Raw genomic sequence first — 15,219 nt, 5'->3', positions numbered from 1 at the left:
CATATAAATATATGTAAAACAAAGTAAAACAGAATAATAAAAACAAAAACTTTTTTTTCCTCATTGTCAATTAGTTCTATTTATTTTCACTTTATTCCCTCTTTTCTTTCTGGTTCATTATCTTCTGTATGCCAAAATGTTCTTTTGCTTTCTAAATTCCTGCTAGAATTGATTTACTTCTATTCTGCCTTCTACCTAATAAAGGGAACTCCTTCTTGAACCTTGTCGACCTTCTCTGCATTGCGGGATTCACACAAGTTTCATTTATTTTTGAAAACCTCATAAAAACATTTACACACATCCTGCTGTATATTTGTCAAAGATAGGTTGTTTAAATCAGCCGATTCCAAATATTTATAAGTAAAATCGACCAATATAGGTCATATTTACTAACCGTCATTTTATTTATGGTAGGTTCTATTGACAGTTTAACAATATAATTTAAATGAAGTACACAATAATAGTACACAATAACTTAACAAAAACAACTATTGATTTAAATCCTTCATTTTTTTGTCGTCAAAGTCCTCCTGTGTCCAGGGATAGTGTCGATCTTATACTGATACACACATGTGAAATGTCTATCGTATACTGATACTACCTTTGGTATCCAACACTACCGATTTATGGATCCATCTTGCCCGTACGTGTGTTCCTGGCAGCAGATGCTAAACAACAATAGAGCAGCCCAACAGTTTATCCTCTCTCGAACTCTTATTAATATACTTGCTAATTTCCTGTTAAGAACTGATTACTTTCTGCTGTCACGTGCTTCCATCTACACTTCTTAAACTTTATTAAGCACTTATTTCTTGGGTTGTTTTAAGTTACTTTAGCAGCTGGCTTAGCTATTAGCTCGCCTGCTTCTGCATGTTCGTCTTCTGTGTGTATAATGTTTAGCCTCAATCTCCAGTGATATTAATTATTATAGTATGTATGTATGTAGTTTGTTTGCCATAATGGAGGATTACTAAGGAGAGCGGCTCCACAAGTTCTATCGAGATACAGTTAGCTGCTAATTCCCTCTGTGGCAGCTTAATTCTTCCAGTAAAAGCATAAAAGTACGAATCAACGTTTAAAAATGTGGACAGTTCTGGGTGAATCGTAATGCAACACCCTGTACCCATCAATGCCCAACACTACTTTTAAGTGAAATACAATGCTGAACTGCAGGATAGTTTTACCTTTGGTTGGTTGCAGAGGTATCTGCAGAGTTCACCAATATACTGGAAAACTGTCACATTATTCTTTCGACAGTCACTCCAGAACTGTGATGCTGAGAACTTCTTCTTTAGAACGCAGGTCGCACCTGTGTTGAAGACATTGAATCCACCATTAGAATAACAACTTTTCCATGTCATGGTCATGTCCACACAGACACTTTTAAAAATACAAATTTTCCCCATTCTGGTGTTCCATTGAAAACATATTTAACTTGTGTCATGCACATTTCGACAAGTCAGAAACTTGAAAAAGGAGCCACAGTTTGTTTGTTTGGTCATGCATCATCACGCCTGTTTCACGTTCATATTCACAATTCGTCTGCATTTTTAACAATAAATTTGTCGCAGACAAAGTAACACATTGATAATACTCGATGGCTATTTCCGGACAAAAACGAACAAGTGCGACTGGTGACCAGCAGCAACGGAAAGAGAAAAACATCTCAACGGAAAGAGAAAGGCATCTGTTGCCACTGGCAACAACCCCGAGAGCAGGCCTGGGCCAAATTTAGAAAAAAAAATGTGTCTGGGGGCCGGTATATCCATCCATCTATCTATATATAAATATATACAGTCGTGGCCAAACGTTTACATACACTTGTAAAGAACATAATGTCATGGCTGTCTTGAGTTTCCAATCATTTCTACAACTCTTATTTTTTTGTGATAGAGTGATTGGAGCACATACTTGTTGGTAAAAAAACAAAACATGAATGAAGTTTGGTTCTTTTATGAATGTATTATGGTCTACTGAAAATGTGACCAAATCTGCTGGGTCAAAAGTATACATACAACAATGTTAATATTTGGTTACATGTCCTTTGGCAAGTTTACTGTAATAAGGCATGCATACATGCATATATATATATATATATATATCCTTTGGCAAGTTTCACTGTAATAAGGCATGCATGCATACATACACATATATACATATATATATATATATACACACACACACACACACACACACACACACACACACACACACATACATACATACACACATACATACATACATACATACATACATACATACATACATACATACATACATACATACATACATACATACATACATACATACATACATACATACATACATATATATATATATATATATATACATATATATATATATATATATATATATATATATATATATATATATATATATATATATATATATATATATATATATATATATATATATATATATATATATATATATATATATATATATATATATATATATGCATGCATGCATGCATGCATGCATGATTACAGTGAAACTTGCCAAAGGACATGTAACCAAATATTAACATTGCTGTATGTATACTTTTGACCCAGCAGATTTGTTTTTTGTTTTGTTTTCTTTACCAACAAGTATGTGCTCCAATCACTATCACAAAAAAATAAGAGTTGTAGAAATGATTGGAAACTCAAGACAGCCATGATAACATAGAGCACTATATATATATATATATATATATATATATATATATATATATATATATATATATATATATATATATATATATATACATATATATATACACATATATATATATATATATATATATATATATATATATATATATATATATATATATATATATATATACATATATATATACACATATATATATATATATATATATATATATATATATATATATATATATATATATATATATATATATATATATATATAGATGTGGGGAAGTAAGGGAACTTGTCAAACTTAAGAACAAATAGGCCACCCTAAGAGTACTCTGGAGCACTCGTAGATTTTGTTCTTACCTACGAATACAAAAATCTCCTTAAAAACTTCGTAAGTGGGCCTAAGAACAAAATTTGTTCTTAAGAACGGTTGCTGAATGGGGCCCACTGTCCTCAATCTCTTATGATCTCTCTTCATCTTCCAGTGTTGCCAACTCCTCATTAGGGATAGTAGCTATTGGCTGTCATAAAAGTTGCTAGAAGTTGATGTTATCACCTAATTTAAATAATTGATTACAATGGAGCTGTAGGAGAGCGGAATAAGGTGGTAAGAGACATACAAAGTGAGTTAAAAAACTTAAATTATAATAACTGTACATTAATTTTCTTCAGTTGATTGTTAGTTTAGTTGTATTTTTAATGACACCTTGACTGAGCGATATTGTCAAGCTAATAATGGCAAAGTGTATACAAGTTCGAGAGCACAGTGCTCAAGCAGCTGCAGTGCCTTTCCCCATATCCTGTGCCACTTAGTTTGAGTACTTTGGGACAATGACCTCTCTGTGGTTCATCAGATCAACAACTCTGGGCATTGACCACCACCACTCAGGGATATTGAACTTTAGAATCAACAAAAACATGTGGTTGAAATGCGTACCTTTACTAGGACAAGGGTACTATTTACTGGGTGTTGTGAAGCAACATAATTGACATTCCAGGGATTGATTGATTGATTGAGACTTTTATTAGTAGGTTGCACAGTGAAGTACATATTCCGTACAATTAAGGCTGCAACTAACGATTATTTTTCAATCGATTCATCTATAGATTATTTTTTCGATTAATCGGTTAATCTATAGATTATTTTTTTCGATTAATCTATAGATTATTTTTCCTTTTACCGATTATTTTTTTATTCAAAATGAAGATGAAAAAATAAATATAGGCCGTTTTTTCAAAAGGCATGGCTTTTATTTACAAACAAAAAAGAAGTTTGGCCACTCAGTCAACATTGACAACAACATGACTAAATATTCAGTAACAATGTAAACATTTAAAACTTTTAACATTTAACAAAATTAAAAGTAGCTTATTTGCTTTTTAATGTGCAAATATAAAAGTCAACATCCAGTGCAAATCTTAATATTCTGCAATAGTATAAGCATTTCAAAAGTAAAAGTATTGCTTATTTTGCTTTAAAATGTGCAAAAATAAAGATAAACATCCAATACAAAAAAGTGCAAAACGAAATATTCTGTAACAACAGTGTAAACATTTCAACAAAAGTGAAAGTATTGCTTATTTGCTAAAATGTGCAAAAATAAAGATAAACATCCAATACAAAAAAGTGCCAATCTAAATATTCTGGAGCACTGTAAACATTAAGTATTGCTTTTAAAATGTGCAAAATAAACATCCAGTCCAACACAGTACACAATAACCAATTCTACTCATTCCAGTGAGTGACTAACAGTTGTAATGAAGAAAGGTTAGCATGTCTACATGCTTTGGTTCTTTTCTTGTTTACAATATTCCCAGCAGCTGAAAATAGGCGCTCAGAAGGGGTCGATGTGGCTGGAACTGAGAGCTAATTAGCCTTCACCTCAAGCCAGGATTGCGAGTGAGCTGAGCTGCAGTTTAAGTTTCTAGAAGGTCAACGGGCTCATAGTGATGTTACTAGTAGTTGACTGGGAGGTGTTTATTATCATTTGGGGAGAGTCCGCTGCCTGATGCTCACCTGCTAAACACCTATCTGCTCCACACTGAAGCGCTAACTACATGCGCTCTGAATACGCACTGCTGATTGGCTGATAATGCTTCGTGTGTACCAATCAGATGGTTGTGTGGGTGGGACAATGCTGCGTGTGTACCAATCAGATGGTTGTGTGGGTGGGACAATGCTGCGTGCTGAGACAGAGGCAGACGGAGCAAAGCAGCTTGTTAAGACTTTAGCTTTAGCTTAGAAACTCGTTCGGTACACCCCCGTACCGAACCAAAAGCCCCGTACCGAAACGGTTCAATACAAAACACGTACCGTTACACCCCTAGCAGATACAAATAACACATTCATGTTTTTGTGTAATGATGACAACGTATGCTCGCGCGGACGAATGACTAGTTGATGGTTTTCTTTTAAAATGTTCGTTCATAGCCGTTGTGCTGCTATGATAGGCCATTTCCGCTCGACACAGTGTGCATACAACAACATTATTAGGCCGTTTATTGAAATACTCCCACACTTTTGACCACTTTTGGCATGCTTTTCCCCCCTCGCTCGCACCGCTCGCATAGTCTTCTTTGATCGTCTGCTTTGCGCTTCGCCATGACGGTAGTGTGACGTCATTATGCGACGCGTCGACGCACAAAAACGGCGTCGACGTATTTACGTAACCGATGACGTCGACTACGTCGACGCGTCGTTTCAGCCTTACGTACAATTGACCACTAAATGGTAACACCCGAATAAGTTTTTCAACTTGTTTAAGTCGGGGTCCACTTAAATTGATGCAGTCCACAGGAGCATACTTCATCAAAGGAATGCATGTATGAATGTGTACATTGGGCACGAACGTGTAGTCCTAGAAGAACTTCAAAATATTGTCACCGACTAATAGCAACACAGAGGGATTTGCTGTTTTATATCAACGTTAGTCAGTATAAATCTAATTTGTTTGTACAAGTCTAAAACCATCATGAGAATAATTTTCATTAGCCTGTCAATCCGATCATCCATTGTATGTACAGATACCTTTATAAATGCATATTAGACATAAAGTCATGGATTTTTTTTTTGTGCAAATTTTGTCCATTCATACATCCATTTTCTACCACTTGTCCCTTTCGGGGCCTTTCTCAGCTGCATTCGGGCGGAAGGCATGTACACCCTGGACAAGTCACCACCTCATCGCAGGGCCAACAGTGTGTAAAAATTAAAAAAATAACATGTACATAAGTATTTATCGCTTTTCCAGAATACTTTGTTGATGCAGTTTTGGCAGCAATTACAGCCTCAAGTCTTTTTGAATACAATGCCACAAGCTTGGCACACCTATCTTTGGGCAATTTCGCCCGTTACTCTTTGCAGCGCCTCTTGAGCTCTATCAGGTTGGATGGGAAGCGTTGGTTTTCATCAAGCATGTCTCTGTATATTGCTGCATTCATCTTTCCCTCTATCTTGACTAGTCTCCCAGTTCTTGACGATGCTATTGACCTGGGGATGAGCAGTGCCTGGTTTCCTCCAAACATGACACATGGCGTTCACCCTAAAGAGTTCAATCAATGTCTCATCAGACCAAAGAATGTTGCTTCTTATCGTCTGAGTCTTTCAGGTGCATTTCGGCAAACTTTTTACTAAAAAAAGGCTTCTATCTGGCCACTATACCATATGGGCCTGATTGATGGTTTGCCACAGAGGTGGTTGGCCTTCTGGAAGGTTCTCCTCTCTCAACAGAGACCCCGACTCAACAAGTCTCTGACAGAGTGACCATCGGATTCTTGGTCGCCTCCCTGACTAGACTAAGATAAATTCAGCTATGTACAGCGACATCCTGGATAAAAATCAACACTTCTCATCCAATCTGATGGAGCTTTGAGAGGTGCTGCAAAGAGGAATGGGCGAAACTGTCCAAAGATAAGTGTGCCAAGCTTTTGGCATCTTATCCAAAAAGACTTGAGGCTGTAATTGCTGCCAAATATGCATCAACAGAGCATTGAGCATACTTATTTATGTACATATCATTTAAAAATGTTTTTACATTTTTAATACATTTGCAAAATTGGAAAAAAAAACATTTTTCACATTGTCATTATGGGGTATTGTCTGTAGAATTTTGAGGACAAACGTTAATGTATTCTATTTTGGAATAAGGCTGTATCAAAACAATATGTGAAACAATACTACTCAACTATGTAACAATATCAAGATTGTACAATAATGACTTGTGTAAAAAAATATGAACATACATATTAGCCATTTCACTTCTGCTACCCTCAGACATACTGATATAAAAATGCTGAGAATAACAACTGTGTGCCAGCCTTGTACAAGGCCAAAGGACAAAGACAAAGATGCAATAACAATTCTTCACAATGGTGTTCAGTCTTCTGCTCCAATTCAAAAGACCCTTGTTAAGCTACGAGTCAAAATGAAAGGTAGGTCATCAATCAGAGTGTTACACGTTTTGGCCAGTGGACATTGTGTGCCACCCACTTGACTGATTGACAAGAAATTGACTACTGCGTAAAAAAAACATTCAGAGGCAGTAAGAGCAGAGTAGGGTAGGGTATAAAAATTGTACTCAAGTAAGAGTATTATTTTGGAGCCGAATACGGCCCACCAGCGTTCAAAATCCGGCCCGTGGGAAGTCTCAAGTTTGTTTTTTTGATTTGTCCTTTTTAATGTATTTTCTATCCCCTGGTTACTTTCGGGGTCTCCTAGCCGCTCAGGCAAATCCTATAGTCAAAAAATGCATTTTACCATCGATAACGCTGCAGTGTCGGGCGAGCGTGCGGCAAGTGCGCACTCTTTTAGTCAATTAGTGCGTGAGGAATATATACAAACCCCGTTTCCATATGAGTTGGGAAATTGTGTTAGATGTAAATATAAACGGAATACAATGATTTGCAAATCATTTTCAACCCATATTCAGTTGAATATGCTACAAAGACAACATATTTGATGTTCAAACTGATAAACATTTTTTTTTGTTGCAAATAATCATTAACTTTAGAATTTGATGCCAGCAACACATGACAAAGAAGTTGGAAAAGGTGGCAATAAATACTGATAAAGTTGAGGAATGCTCATCAAACACTTATTTGGAACATCCCACAGGTGAACAGGCAAATTGGGAACAGGTGGGTGCCATGATTGGGTATAAAAGTAGATTCCATGAAATGCTCAGTCATTCACAAACAAGGATGGGGCGAGGGTCACCACTTTGTCAACAAATGCGTGAGCAAATTGTTGAACAGTTTAAGAAAAACCTTTCTCAACCAGCTATTGCAAGGAATTTAGGGATTTCACCATCTACGGTCCGTAATATCATCAAAGGGTTCAGAGAATCTGGAGAAATCACTGCACGTAAGCAGCTAAGCCCGTGACCTTCGATACCTCAGGCTGTACTGCATCAACAAGCGACATCAGTGTGTAAAGGATATCACCACATGGGCTCAGGAACACTTCAGAAACCCACTGTCAGTACCTACAGTTGGTCGCTACATCTGTAAGTGCAAGTTAAAACTCTCCTATGCAAGGCGAAAACTGTTTATCAACAACACCCAAAAACGTCATCGGCTTCGCTGGGCCTGAGCTCATCTAAGATGGACTGATAAAAAGTGGAAAAGTGTTCTGTGGTCTGACGAGTCCACATTTCAAATTGTTTTTGGAAACTGTGGACGTCGTGTCCTCCGGACCAAAGAGGAAAAGAACCATCCAGGTTGTTATAGGCGCAAAGTTGAAAAGCCAGCATCTGTGATGGTATGGGGGTGTATTAGTGCCCAAGGCATGGGTAACTTACACATCTGTGAAGGCGCCATTAATGCTGAAAGGTACATACAGGTTATGGAGCAACATGTTGCCATCCAAGCAACGTTACCATGGACGCCCCTGCTTATTTCAACAAGGCAATGCCAAGCCACGTGTTACATCAACGTGGCTTCATAGTAAAAGAGTGCGGGTACTAGACTGGCCTGCCTGTACTCCAGACCTGTCTCCCATTGAAAATGTGTGGCGCATTATGAAGCTTAAATTACCACAACGGAGACCCCCAGACTGTTGAACAACTTAAGCTGTACATCAAGCAAGAATGGGAAAGAATTCCACCTGAGAAGCTTAAGAAATGTGTCTCCTCAGTTCCCAAATGTTTACTGAGTGTTGTTAAAAGGAAAGGCCATGTAACACAGTGGTGAACATGCCCTTTCCCAACTACTTTGGCACGTGTTGCAGCCATGAAATTCTAAGTTCATTATTATTTGCAAAAAAAAATAAAGTTTATGAGTTTGAACATCAAATATCTTGTCTATGTAGTGCATTCAATTGAATATGGGTTGAAAAGGATTTGCAAAAAATTGTATTCCGTTTATATTTACATCCAACACAATTTCCCAACTCATACGGAAACGGGGTTTGTATATACTGTATATATATATATATATACTGTATATACTGTATATATATATATATATATATATATATATATATATATATATATATATATATATATATATATATATATATATATATATATATATATATACATATATACACACACATACTAGGGTTGTACAGTATACCGGTATTAGTATAGTACCGCGATACTAATGAATCATTTTCGGTACTATACCGCCTCCAAAAAGATTCCGTTCCGCATCCCCAAATCTCCCGCGCCCCCGTCGTCGTCACGTCATGACATTGCTGGTTTACGAGCAGAGGAGCATGTTGCGCGGCACACAATCACGGAGTACTTACAAGCAGACACAGTGTGTAGACAGAAAAGGGAAAACGGACGCATTTTGGCTTAAAAACTAACGATAAGGTGTTTCAAGTTATAACAATGAAACGCCCTCAGGAAGAGGTGCTTTAAGACATGGCTAGTTAAATAGCGGCTTAAGTCCAGCCCCAGTCGGCAGTGTTGTAGCTACTTCTAAATCTCTAATCCTCGCCTCCATGGCGACAAATAAAAGTTTCTTACAAGTATCATCCCTGCAGGATGAGGAATAGCTAAACATGCTTCATTACACACCGTAGCTCACCGGCTTCACAATGTAAACAAATGCCATGGGTGGATCTACACCTGACATCCACTGTAATGATACCAAGTACAGTAGCGTATCTAGTTGATACTACCATGATTACATCCATATTTTTTAGCATCACAACATCTTCTTTCATTTTTTTTAAAATTTATATTATGTTTATAAACCCAGGAAATATGTCCTTGGACACATGAGGACTTTGAATATGACCAAAGTATGATTCTGTAACTACTTGGTATCGGATTGATACCCAAATCTGTGGTATCATCCAAAACTAATGTAAAGCATCCAAACAACAGAGGAATAAGTGATTATTACATTTTAACAGAAGTGTAGATTGAACATGTTAAGAGAAAATAACCAGATATTAACAGTTAATGAACAAGTAGATTAATAATTCATTTTCTGCCACTTTTCCTTAATAATTTTGACAAAATAATAGAATGGAAAATGACACAATATGTTACTGCATATGTCAGCAGCTAAATTAGGAGCATTTGTTTGCTTACTTACTACTAAAAGACAAGTTGTCTTGTATGTTCACTATTTTATTTAAGGACAAACTTGCAATAAGAAACATATGTTTAATGTACCTTAAGATTTTTTTGTTAAAATAAAGCCAATAATGCAATTTTTTGTGGTCCCCATTATTTAGAAAAGTACCAAAAAGTACCGAAAAGTATCAAAATAATTTTGGTATCGGTACCAAAAGTATCTTGACAACACTAATACATATATATACACACACACAGCCCGGCCCCCGGCCCAATTTTTTTAACCCAATGCAGCCCGAGTCAAAAAGTTTGGGGACCCCTGCTTTAGAGTAATGTGACTCAACTAAAAGTAAAAAGTAGTCATCCAAAACATTACTTGATTAAGTATTAAGTGAAAAAACTACCCAAGTAATGAGTAACTGGAGAGTACCTTCTCTTTTTATTTGATGGTACTCACACTACAATTGTAGTTGGTTTGTGCGTGAGAGAGACAGAGAGACCCTTCTACAAAACGTCACTTATGACGTTAAAACAGGACTAATGCTGGCATACAGTATGTGTGGCTAAAACATAAAAAAACCATCTACAACTTACGGCAGCACAGAGGACAGTGCATGATATCAATGTTCTTTTTGATAGTTTGTAAGTAAACATTGAAGAGTTGTGCTGCCTCGTCTGACATCATGTAGCTTTTAACAGTGTGTAGTTTGAGTGCGGTCATGTGACCGCCAGGCTTCGTTTCGTTGGTGAAATGGAGTCAAACGTCACTCGTGCTTGTGTTGGATTAGTGCAGTGTTTTTCAATCTTTTTTGAGCCGAGGCACATTTTTTCATTAAAAATATCCGGAGGCACACCACAAGCAGAAATCATAAAAAAATGAAACTCAGTTGACAGTAAAAAGTCGTTGTCGCAATTGTTGGATATGACTTTAAACCATAACCAACCATTCATCAATATAGCTCTTGTCTCAAAGTAGGTGTACAGTCACCACCTATCACGTCAAGCCGTGATTTATTTTGAGTTTTTTGCTGTTTTCCGGTGTGTATTGTTTTAGTTCTTGTCTTGCGCTCCTATATTGGTGGCTTTTCCTGTTTTGTTGGTATTTTCCTGTAGCAGTTTCATGTCTTCCTTAAACGCTATTCCCTGCATCTGCTTTGTTTTAGCAATCAAGAATATTTTAGTTGTTTTTATCCTTCTTTGTGGGGACATTGTTGATTGTCATGTCATGTTTGGATGTACATTGTGGACGTCTTTGCTCCACAGTAAGTCTTTGCTGCCGTCCAGCATTGTGTTTTTGTTTACTTTGTAGCCAGTTCAGTTTTAGTTTCGTTCTGCTAAGCCTTCCCTAAGCTTCAATGCCTTTTCTTAGGGGCACTCACTTTTTGTTTATTTTTGGTTTAAGCATTGGACACTTTTTTACCTGCACACTGCCTCCCGCTGTTTCCGACATCTACAAAGCAATTAGCTACCGGCTGCCACCTACTGATATGGAAGAGTATTAAAATCACTATTTCCACATTCACACATACGTTCACACACTGCTGGCGGGAGCTGCCATGCAAGGCGCTAACCACGATCCACCAGGAGCAAGGGTGAAGTGTCTTGCTCAAGGACACAATGGACGTGACTAGGTTGGTAGAAGGTGGGGATCGAACCAGGAACCCTCAGGTTGCTGGCACGGCCACTCTCCCAACCCCGCCACGCCATCCCATGTATTACACGGTTACTCTGCAGAGCTCTAGACAGCACCGACACTCAACAACACATAATTTGCAGACTATAATTACTGGTTTGCAAAATAATATTTTTAACCCAAATAGGTGAAATTAGATAATCTTCCACGGCACACCAGACTGTATTTTACGGCACACTAGCCACGGCACACTAGTGGTTGAAAAACACTGGATTAGTGAAACAAAACCATGTGACAGTGCCCGGTGAAAAAGTCTCTTACAAGCCAAATGCATGTCTTTGCAAACTCCAATTCCATCCATCCACTTTCTACCTCTTGTCCCTTTCGAGGTCACAGGGGGTGCTGGAGCTTATCTCAGGGCGGTAGGCGGGGTACACCCTGGACAAGTCGCCACCTCATCGCAGGGCCAACACAGATAGACAACATTCACACTCACATACACACACTAGGGCCAATTTAGTGTTGCCAATCAACCTATCAGCAGGTGCAAGCTCTAATAGAAATAAATATGATGAGTGTTTCCCACACATTCATTTATTTGTGGCGGCCCGCCACGAAACAATTACGTCCGCCACGAATAATGTTTTTTTCTTTATTTATTTTTTTATTTATTTATTTTTTGTCCTGTCCAGCTTCTCAGGCAAATCATATAGTTGATGTAGATGCCCATATAGGCTGTTCAGATTTACTTTACAAAAGAGAAGTGTAGGATACTTCTCTTGTTGCCTTATTTGTATTTGACCACTACTGTTTTCTGTTTATTTGTTACTGACTGTGGTAGGACACCTCTGCCTCTGTTTCACTTTATGTTGCTGGTAAATAATATGGTTGTAGTAGTAGGCTAAAGTACAATTATTTAGTATGCACTAATTAAAGGGGCAGAGCTTTAAGAGACATTTTAGCTTTTATATTTTATAAGATATATTTTTTGTAAGAACCACAATTAATAAATATATTTCAGTGAATAACTTATTGTTCAAATCTGTATATAAATATGTACATAAAGTGTTGTAATTATATTGTTAAATGGATGGATTGATGGATGGACGTTTAAAACAAAACTGTTATTATTAATTAGTAAGTATACATTTTTTGAGCCTTTTTAGAGAAAATCATATCATTGTAGTAAATTATGCAAATTACTCGATGATGTCATGGTGACCACGCCCATAGCCACGCCCCCACCACCACAGGTATCTTGGCAGTTAATGGGAAACACTGGATGATATACTGTAAATAAATGTAGTGATCAAAATGAAACAGAATGTAGTGGAGTAAAAGAAGTGTTTGTTCTTTACACAAATAGTCAAGTAAAAGTAAAAAAGTATGTTTCATTAAAACTACTCTGACAAGTACAATTTATCCAACAAGTTACTTTAATTAATGTTGCGCGTTACCGGCCATGTCTGTGTATGAGCATACTTACTTTTTTCCTCACCTTCTCCTCCTATTTGTATCCTTTTCAGAGGATATACACATCTTATCACAAAGACTTCTGTGTGTAATCATTCAATTACACCAAGCCTTCAGGCATATTTTCCTGGTTATTTATTTTTTTGTTCAGTTATTCTACTATAAATGATATGGAATAAGAGTAAAACATGCCTGCACATTCCTTCTTTGTTTCTCTGCTCAATCTAAATTTTTTAAATGTGCTCTTACGTTCTGTTTTTATGTTGCAATTTGTGTTGTTTGCATGTGTCAGACAGTCAACTTCTTTCTTTCCCTGGCATCTTCCTCAGCTGTCTCTCGTCATGTGATTAGACTGCGTATACTTCGTTACTACTCCTCCTCCGTTTCTAGGTTCGATCCTTGTCAGGGATTACGTGATTTGTTGTTTTTTTTGTTTCTTCTAAAATTGTGTCCTTTGAAAATTACTTTTTCTTGGATTGTTTGATGATGAAGTATTTTTGAGTTATCCTGACTAATCGCTAGTTTAGCGATTAGCATGCCTTCTTGTCTTCTTCTGCTTGTTCTTACTCTGTGTGTAACATGTTTAGCCTTGTCCCCCAGTCTTCCAATGAAATGCAATTCATTGCTAGCCGGCTCTGTCAGCCAGGGTACCAAAAATAAATAAAGTATTAGCCAAAAGGGGATAATTTCTTGTGTTCGGCAAGGAAAAGGCACTAGAAGGGCTAGGACTGCACAATTAATCAATTTGATATCAAAATCCAATTAATCAATTATGACCATCCATCCATCCATTTTCTACCGGTTGTCCCTTTCGGGGTCGCGGGGGGTCACTGGAGCCTATCTCAGCTGCATTCGGGCAGAAGGCGGAATGTTTAAAAAAAAGAACATTGTTGAATCAACATTATTCTCTATTATGTCTTGCACCCCCAAGCTCAGTTCCTCCACTCCAGTCCAGTCTGCATAGACCAGGGGTGGCCAACCAGTCAGAGACCAAGAGCCACATTTTTCACTTTGTTACCGCAAAGAGCCACATCATACACATGGGCACAAATGAACATCACCCCATCCATTACTCTCACACACACATGCACATACGCCATACTTGCCAACCTTGAGACCTCCAATATCGGGAGGTGGGGGGGCGTGGGTGGGGCGGGGGCGTGGTTAGGGGCGTGGTTAAGAGGAGAGTATATTTACAGCTAGAATTCACCAACTCAAGTATTTCATATATATATATATATATATATATATATATATATATATATATATATATATATATATATATATATATATTTATTTTATTATATATATAAATAAAAGAAATACTTGAATTTTAGTGTTCATTTATTTACACATATACACACACACACACACAACACTCATCTACTCATTGTTGTACTTGAAAGTACAATGCTTTGTTAAGGGTTGAATTGTCCATCCTCTTTCTATTCTCTGTCACTATTTTTCTAACCATGCTGAACACCCTCTCTGATGATACATTGCTGTGTGGCACGCACAAAAGTGCTTTCATCAAATGCACGAGAGTGTGGAATCTTCCATCTCTCCCTAGCATGGCCCAAAACCGGTCAATCCTTGCTTCCTGGGGAAGATCTTCCCTGGCAAACAATTGGTACTCCAGTACTTGTACCCGGAGGCTGGTCAGGTCCAATCGCAGCTGCGGCAGACTTTTTTTTTTGGGGCGTGGCCTCCAGCTCGGGCTGAATACCGGGAGTTTGTCGGGAGAAAATCTCTGTCGGGAGATTGTCGGGAGAGGCGCTGAATATCGGGATTCTCCCGCTAAAAACGGGAGGGTTGGCAAGTATGACATACGCACACACACACGTCAGTGTTTATTAAGTTAAAGTTAAAGTAACACTGATAGTCACACACACTAGGTATGGTGAAATGATCCTCTGAA

The 15,219-nt window shown here is 37.5% G+C and overlaps 1 protein-coding gene across 1 annotated transcript in view; it reads right to left on the bottom strand.

Moving 5' to 3' along the window:
• slc27a6 (solute carrier family 27 member 6) overlaps positions 1-15,219 on the bottom strand; it is a 66,912-nt gene that overhangs the window by 23,330 nt on the left and 28,363 nt on the right. The window contains exon 4 of the mRNA XM_062031522.1: positions 1,185-1,309. Coding sequence (XP_061887506.1) covers positions 1,185-1,309 — 125 coding nt within the window. The remainder of the gene's footprint in view (positions 1-1,184; positions 1,310-15,219) is intronic.

The sequence above is a fragment of the Entelurus aequoreus genome, linkage group LG21 (assembly GCF_033978785.1).
Source record: "Entelurus aequoreus isolate RoL-2023_Sb linkage group LG21, RoL_Eaeq_v1.1, whole genome shotgun sequence".
Classification (NCBI taxonomy): domain Eukaryota; kingdom Metazoa; phylum Chordata; class Actinopteri; order Syngnathiformes; family Syngnathidae; genus Entelurus; species Entelurus aequoreus.
This window is presented reverse-complemented; position numbering and strand designations above follow the sequence as displayed.